Source organism: Aptenodytes forsteri, unplaced genomic scaffold, assembly GCF_000699145.1.
Source record: "Aptenodytes forsteri isolate BGI_AS27 unplaced genomic scaffold, ASM69914v1 C13986757, whole genome shotgun sequence".
Taxonomy (NCBI): domain Eukaryota; kingdom Metazoa; phylum Chordata; class Aves; order Sphenisciformes; family Spheniscidae; genus Aptenodytes; species Aptenodytes forsteri.
This window is the reverse complement of record NW_008804542.1, coordinates 1-7,953: the sequence shown is the minus strand read 5'-3', so window position 1 is coordinate 7,953 and position 7,953 is coordinate 1. Positions and strand designations below refer to the sequence as shown.

The window sequence follows — 7,953 nt, the reverse complement described above, 5'->3', positions numbered from 1 at the left end:
CCTGGCTGGTGAGGCCCCTGCCCTGCTGGTCATGTTATTGAGCTTGGCTCCCTGTCCCTTAAGGAGGAGCTGGCCCTTGCTGCTCCCTGACAATCTTATTTGTAGTCAAACGGAAATGGGCACTTGAAAAGATCAGTTAATTTTCAACGCCTACTGTAAGATGTCCAAAGGAGCCAGAGCCTCCAGATGCAGCTGCATCCACTGTCCCTAAAGTGACCACACTGAAAATACCCAGAGAAGCAGCAATTTGAGATATCCTAGCACACTTAAAATTCTTATGAGACACTAAACTTCATCAAGTCCGAAAGAAATTCCAAATCAAACACTAGGTTTGAAAGGAACACAAACTATAGCAAGGAATGGTGATAGTTTTGTATAGTGTCCTTCCCCCACCTAACTCCCCTGACAAAATAGAAGACTTCAGAGCTAGAAACACGGAATAAGAAAAATAAAAATAATTGTAAACAATCTCTGATATGCTCACTGTAGAGGGATTTTTTCTGGTTTTTTTTTAGAGTGCATCCTTTCCTTAATTTTTGTTACCTGAAAGTTTAACAACTTCCTGTTGTTTCCATTCTTTCAAAAAGTTCCATTCAGCACCTGAGTCTCTAGGAAATACCCCTGCTTTCTGTCATCTTTGAGACTGGCTGCATTTCTGCTCCTTTCTTGCCTCTGGGAATTCCCAGCCTCCGCAGCTGCTGCAGGCTTTTCGCTGGTGAGACTGTCATTTCCTCATTCTGCTCACCAGGATGAGGTTCTCTTTGATGAATGTCATCAACTGCCCTTAAGGAAGGAGTAATATCACTCACCCACAGAAAAATTCTGGTCAGCCCTAAGGAAAAAAGGGAGGCTAAGAAATTTGTGAGCTTTCCCCCTGATGCACCCTTGATAGCCTGACAGCTTGATAACCTTGGTAGGTTATCATACGATACCTGTGAACAAGACAGACAAAATGGCTCACGTTCTACAAGTATCTGTTTCTGCCAACTGCCTAGAAAAGAAGCCCAAACAACGTGATGATCAGCGTACCAACCTGTCAGAATCTGTTCAGACATTTCTTCAAAAATTGCTTTGACAATGATTGTAACGCATGTCTGCAGTCCCCAGCCCAATGACCCCAAAGGAGGTTCTCCAAAGCCATACCCACACATGTACCTCAAAAGGATCTCCAGAGCTGAAATCAAAGGAAATGATCAGATCTGTTTTCCGCTGTGCTCGAAGGACCAGAGGATAGGCAGAATTTATTGCCAGGCCAGCGTCAATCAAAGAGATGATTTTGTTTTTGACCAGGTAAGAGGGCTGATCCAATGAAAAAAGGCAATGAGATTTCATAAAGACATATACGAATACATATATGTAGACACGTGACCAGCCCCAAAAGAATCCATTGGTCTTCACTGATGATGCACCCCAACAATGTATTGAGACCTGCCTCTCCTGCCCAACCAGACGTCCAACCGTATTCTGACAAGAGGAATCCAAATCCCTCTGACCTACCTCTCTCTGACCGTGGTCAGTTGCAGACCAGAATTCCTGATGCGCTTTTGGAAAGCCACGAGGTCACACCCCTAGAATTATGCACCCACAGTTTTAAGATAAGAAGATCTTTGAGCAGAAAAATGAACGCATGAGCCAGCTAGAGATCATGACACCTACCTGCAGTTGTCTAAATGCAGGTTTCTACTTACACGCTAGGTGCCAAAGCTTCCATTATCATCAGTGAACATCCAGCTAGGGGAGGCAATGGAATCTAGAGACCAATGTTACTGCTCATGCAACAGGAGCACAACTCAATTTCATAAACTTAGCTGTCCAGTTCCAACTCCTTCGGTTACTTCTTGTGTCCTCCAGGTTCTCTTCCAAAAGGGCACAGGGGTCCTATAGGTTTTATTTTGTGTCTTCCAACTTAATGCTGTTGTCCCTTGTACACAAGGGCAGTTTGTGTGACATTAGATGCTTGTGTTTATGTGACAGAATTGAGCTTATATATCTGCAATGATGTTGCAGACCTGGATTCCAGTAGTGTGAAATAATTCTGTTTATGACTAGTTTATTCGCTGCCCATAAGGGAATGCTGTTAACAAAGGGTGGATCCTGGGAAGGAAAGCTATCTGACTCGCTGTTTTAAGAAGGTAAATGGCAAAGACAGTTTTCTTGGTTTAACATCACACAAACACAGCATAAAAGCTCTGCTAAACCCCATGCATTCTGCCCCCTAGATCTAGTCGGATACCATAACCACTCTGTATTTTCTGAATATAAACAAATCATAATTTCATTGGATTTTCTGACGGCAGTTGTAAAGGAAGTTATTAGTCGTTCCCCATTTCCAGGTCAAGGCACATTGGATTGTTTTAAGCACCATCCTACCAACATCCCACACTGAGCCTGGGAAGAGACAATACAATTCAGAACATAGCTGAATCTAGAGAATGTCACTTTTCGACTGGTGCGACAAAATCTGGGGGAGATGGGTGGTGGTAGAAGAAATATGTGCAGAGAGTGTACAGCCAGCCTGCGGGCCAAGGCCCGAGCGCTTCAGAAGAAGAGGAACCATGCTTTCCACTGGTTCAAACAATTAACATTAAGCAATGGAATCTTAGTACAGCTGAAACAGATTTGAGTAAGCCGCTCAGGGCACAAACTATACAGAACTTGGGCCCTAGACCAGCTGGCATATTCCCAAGCTTGAGGCTCACAGGCTCTGGAGTGGACTGATTACACCAGCGCTGTCCAAGAGTGAGGCCTGATCTTTCCTGGGCCTCTTACAGCATTCTTGTGATTCAGAGGGATTGTTATTTCTCTTCACCTTCTTTCCAGCTGAAAGGGCCCTGAATAAAATGAGAGCCATGCTACAGCTTGGTCGAATGACCTGTACGAGGTGGGGGACGTTAGCTGAAAGCCATGAGAGCACCAAGAGATCATGTGAGAGAATGTGAGAAGACCAGCCCAGTGAAAGAGTTTGGAGGACTGTACTGTGCAGACAGAGACAATCCAGGCCTCATCTGTGAACACACTCCTTGGAACAGGCATTGGAGAGAAAAAAGACTTGTCTGCAATGTCCAGATTTAGTCTCAGAGTACCAGTCAGTTCACTCCAGAAGGAACTGGCCAAAACCTGCCCATACCCTGGGGCTGATGGAACGAGCAGAGCCCTGGATCTAAACTTTGGACCTGAACTGAAACAGAGTGAAACAAATCAGCAAAATAAGAGCTACCAGTCCTCACAGTAGGATGTATCGAATTTGGGAAGTGTTTCTCCCTGTAAAGTGAACATGCTGGGATTATAGAATATTTAGACATCCAGGCTGGAACTATTTTATTAACTTCAGTAGTCTACAGTGTAGGTCCCTAACTTCCCAAAACAACCACAGAAAATTGGTCAATGTAGACAGTGGAGTGTAGACAGGCATTCAGATGTTCCAGTTTGAACATTTAAAGTGAGACAAACTGCTCTCCAGAATTCATATACTACTATGCATGCATTCATGGAATAATAGATGCATTCTTGTTACCTACAGAAAGATACAGAACAGCTAAACCTGTATTTTCTTCTACAAAGCGGAATTAGGAAGATTTACCTTGCATGTAACAAATGTGTTTCTTCTTCTTCTTTTTCTTCAGCTTACCCTTCTCAAATTCACTTCCAAAGTGTTTGGTACTCACAAAAGCACCCAAGGCAGCATATCCAGCCTCATGTGGAGTGAATTCAAACCAGGTCCCTGAGAAAAATCAAACAGCTTTGTCACTCAGTATTGGGAAGCATAGCTGACCTCACTGTCCCAAAGTAGCATTTTGGTTGTCTTTCTCCTCCTTTCTAAAATCCTCTGATATTAGCTGACAAAGGTGAATTGGCATATGGGGAACAAACTTAGTCGTAAGCGTCCTACCACCTGCTCTTCAATATGCTGTTGGTATCCTTCCTGTCTTGGCCTCCAGCTGCCACACCAGAAAGGTCTTGGTTTCCCACAGATCATGTGTCACATTGTACAGCTCTGTGCAGATCTCTCAGATGTGTTAGACATCTCAAGGGCCTCTCAATGCTTATGCATAGGTGACAGAGTCTGCCTGCCGTAGCACTCTTTAGGGTCGATGAAGAGAAGAGATTGGGCTTGATTCAAGTACCCACAGATATGTAACTAGGAACCCGTGGTACCTAGGGACCTATGGTGAACGGAGTCATCTGCATGGGGCCAACAGTTATGACACAGGACTGAAATAACACTCATACTCTTTTAGAAAAGTAGGGGAAGTAGGCAGAGTATGGTAAGGCATCTCAAATGGAACCACAGGCCTCTGTGTGGACAACTGAATCAAGTCTATTTGCTCCAGAGAGGGATCAATTATTTTAACAGGTATGGAAAATAAAATTTGATAGCAATGGTGAAACTTTTTGTTGGTTGTGACTATTATCCCGCACCCACCTGCCCAAACTGCAAAGCCACCTACTCTTCATTTCATAATCCCTTCCTTGATCACACTTCCTTTCCAGAATGAAGTTTCCAGTTCTCACTCAGACCTTCCAGGATTATCACAATTCCAGGCCAGCTTGTGCTTTATAAATCAAGTCCCATCACCTTAAATCAAAGCCTACCTTCGGTAAGTGGAAGGAGACGATCTGTCCTCTGTGCAAGTAGGGATAGGAGGGACAGTCAGAGTTTTAAACTGTAGTGAGGGAAAAGTCAGTTTAATGGGACAGGGTAAAAGTAATTGTTTGAAAGTAAACTTCTCCATGTGAAGGCCATCTCCCTAACTACTGAAAAAGGATATAGTTGCCTAGTTCAGTTTCAGAAGCACTGGATTATTTTGGAACTCCACATAGGGCTGACAGATGTGATAGAGCATTTACAAGAGATCTGCACCCTGCTGAACACTCAGATGGAGGCCAGGGAGATCTATGATGGCACTAAATGCCTGTATTCAGGCTTCTACATTTTGACGATCTATTTTATTGACATTATATTTAATCTGTTTAGCCCATTCTATTCTAGGGATGCCTCACCTTATCCTATCATGAAAGGCACTTTTACCAAATGTGATTTGGCCCCTGGAAGTGCCTGTTTTTCTCCATTGTCTATAAACAAAGACATAGGCTGACAAACTGCAATTGGATGTCAGCACAGTTAATGCCTGCCAAGGAACCTGATGCATGGTATTTAACACATAGGAGCCCATATTTTACCTGGAAAGTTTCCACCTTCCTCACTCAGTTTTTCCTTATCCACTGCTGCATAAATCGGGTAAGGGTTTATTCCAGTCTCTGAGGCCTCCTTGTGGTCAGCCAGCTCATTCTCATCAAACTAGAAGATAAGTATGGACTTCTGAAGGAACATAAAATGCCCCTCCCCTCTGCTACAACACTGAGGACAGCCCCACTTAGGAGACTGGATTAACCAAGGAGTTGGATTAACGGCTTCTACCTTTCCATATCTAGAGATAAGATGTCATGCTCTAAAATATTGTTTCAATTTATACAGCTCCTCAAAAAAACACCCACCGAGGTCAAATGTAGTTGCAGTTACTCTGAGATCTTCAAAACACTCCCAAGGTGTTTGCAGTGAGCTTCTTACCTGCTGCAGTATTTTGTGTACAAGACAGGAGGCCCAGAAGTCAGTGAGTGAGTAAAGTTCATCTTTTGATGACTCCTGTAGGGATTCTACTGCTTTCATAGTATTCCAGGAGAAATTACTGAGGTTTTTGCACAGTTCCTTTTCCAAGGACATCAGATTTTCTGACCATTTCCCATCTCCATACAAGAGGGACGTGCACCTTTTAAAGAGAAAGGCAAGTCCTATCTCTAGCATAGGGGAAAGTGAATGGGACTTTGCTTTTTCTGTTTGAATCTGCATGCAGATACAGGAGTGTCTTTAAAAATGTATGGGAGGAGGAAGAAGTCCCAGGCTTCTACAGAAGCAAGGCACTTTACATCATAGAAAGGTGTCATTATTCCTTGACCACTTACATCCCAGCTGCATACTGATAACATCATTTAATTAGTTAGATGAGCTGAAGCTGGATTTCAGCTGCGTACGTGCCATATATTAAGGGTAAATTGCTGCAGGAATACAGGTTTTGCAGCTAGCATTAGTGGGAAAGATGCGAAATCTGCCAAGACACAAATAATCTATCAAAGAGCTCAGAACAAACTTAAACACATAGAATGTTTCACATTGTGTCATCATTTTGCTCTAGAGGCTTGTGACCTTTTTTTGTCTGTTATTAGGACCAATAAATCTGGTACACTTACTGAGTGACATCATCTCCTACTAAACTTACAGTTCTCAGCTCATGCTATCTACCTGCAGAGATGTAAAGGCTCAGTCTATTCCAAGACCAACTCCACAGCTTAATTCAGGTATAAATTAAGGTGTACAGCATTACCTTCTTCATCTAGAGCAGCATGTGTCTTGACTCTGTGCAAGGAAGGAGATGTTCTGGATTACTGCAGACATGGTACCTAACCATAGACAGTGACAGTTGAGGTGGACTGAAATGTCCAAGACTTCCACCCTCATGTGGCAGACAATAACACAAGATCTGTGAAAGACCTGTGTCCTCTTGAACCAGCTGCTGAAAACCAGACGGGATTTCCTCCTAGGGCATCTGAACTGTCACTGGAAGTCTGTCTTTAGAGAACATAAACCTATCCCCTTCAGTAAAATGGAAGGAGAGGTGTGTACGTCACATACAGATACATGTACTGAGACGTCTAAATTTAGACAGAGTTCTATCCTTACAGGGCAGGTGTCCGTATGTGACCTGTAAGCTAGACTCCCTTCACAGTCACTTCAGTGTAACGACCAATCCTGGCATGTCATTGACACGCTGCACGTGGGCCCTAAGGTGAAATGGCTCATGTTCCTGAACGTCATTTCTTTTCTTTGCACATAAGGTAAGCCTAAAAAAGTAGATGAAGTATCAACATTCAAGACCATAACCATACATATATAATGCATTTAACCTGCCACAAGGATGAGTGACATCACCACAGATTTGGCAGATTTGATGCAGTACGTGCAGGAGACCCGGTGGTCTTCCAAACTGCTAGGGGGCCGGCAAAGTAAGTACCTGAAATGGCACGAGGTATTTACATTTAGGCACCTGGCTCGCTCCCATACACTTGAGAGATGTAGCTTAGTGGCATGGGCACCTCTTAAATATACCACAGCCTCTATTTAAACAAGCCTTGGTGTTCTGGGTAGTATGCTACCTAGAAGTTTTCAACGCTTTCCTGGCTGCTTACCCCTTTTCTGCTCCCCACGGCCTGTAAACAGGGGGAATTGCCTGCTCCAGGAGGTAAGACCAAATGGCCAAGTGAGCTCTTTATTTGAATCACCATTGAGAGGCGCTAATTTCTTCCTCTCTGGGGGTGAAAGGTCAGTCTTGCTGAACTGTAGTTAATGTCACAAATATTCCCTGTGCCTCCCACCATTGCACAGGCAAGTGTCTCACCTACCGCTGGGTTCATCCGTTGTGAGCCCAACAGGGAGTTCTGAACAGTGATGAAAGTGTCGGATTGCCATTGAATCTATGGAGCAGGAAAAACATTTGCAATCACACCAGACAACAGGCACCTACCAAGTGGATCCTGACACGCCACACAGATACATGACAGCATCCAAGAAATTCTGATTCTTCAGCTCCACCAAGGTTCCTAGCAAGGCTATCATGGCACGCAGGCCTCCGCCTGATCCCAGAACAACAATATTAGGCACATTATTCTGCGGAGTGGAAGACAGAAAACATATTTCTTTTAGAGCAAAGGCTTAACAAACAGACAGGGATAAAGGCTATTGCAATTCTCACTTGACCTGCTTCCTCGCTTTAGGACACATTCCACAATATGCCTCTTTTCCCCTATTTCTCTTTTTCTTTTACATCACAGTCACAGAATGGGTTCTCTTTTGTATTGTGCTATCACTTGTCTTCCTGGTACCGAAATTTGTTGTGGCTG

General features: G+C 43.7%; 2 protein-coding genes across 2 annotated transcripts; both read right to left on the bottom strand.

Moving 5' to 3' along the window:
• Window positions 1-572: 572 nt before the first annotated feature.
• Window positions 573-2,390, bottom strand: LOC109279786 (cytosolic phospholipase A2 gamma-like). The gene is made up of 4 exons (XM_019474651.1): window positions 2,293-2,390; window positions 1,689-1,695; window positions 1,156-1,303; window positions 573-832 (listed from the first exon to the last, which is right to left on the bottom strand). Exons 1-4 carry the CDS (start codon window positions 2,363-2,365, stop codon window positions 827-829), a joined length of 234 nt encoding a protein of 77 aa, XP_019330196.1. The 5' UTR covers window positions 2,366-2,390; the 3' UTR covers window positions 573-826.
• A 1,095-nt stretch (window positions 2,391-3,485) lies between these two features.
• LOC109279785 (cytosolic phospholipase A2 gamma-like) lies at window positions 3,486-7,720 on the bottom strand (the record flags this gene model as incomplete). Its single annotated transcript, XM_019474650.1, has 5 exons — window positions 3,486-3,514; window positions 3,581-3,721; window positions 5,182-5,299; window positions 5,570-5,768; window positions 7,578-7,720. Coding segments are annotated over 5 exons (630 nt in total), but the record flags the coding sequence as incomplete, so codon positions are not given.
• Between the last annotated feature and the right edge of the window lie 233 nt (window positions 7,721-7,953).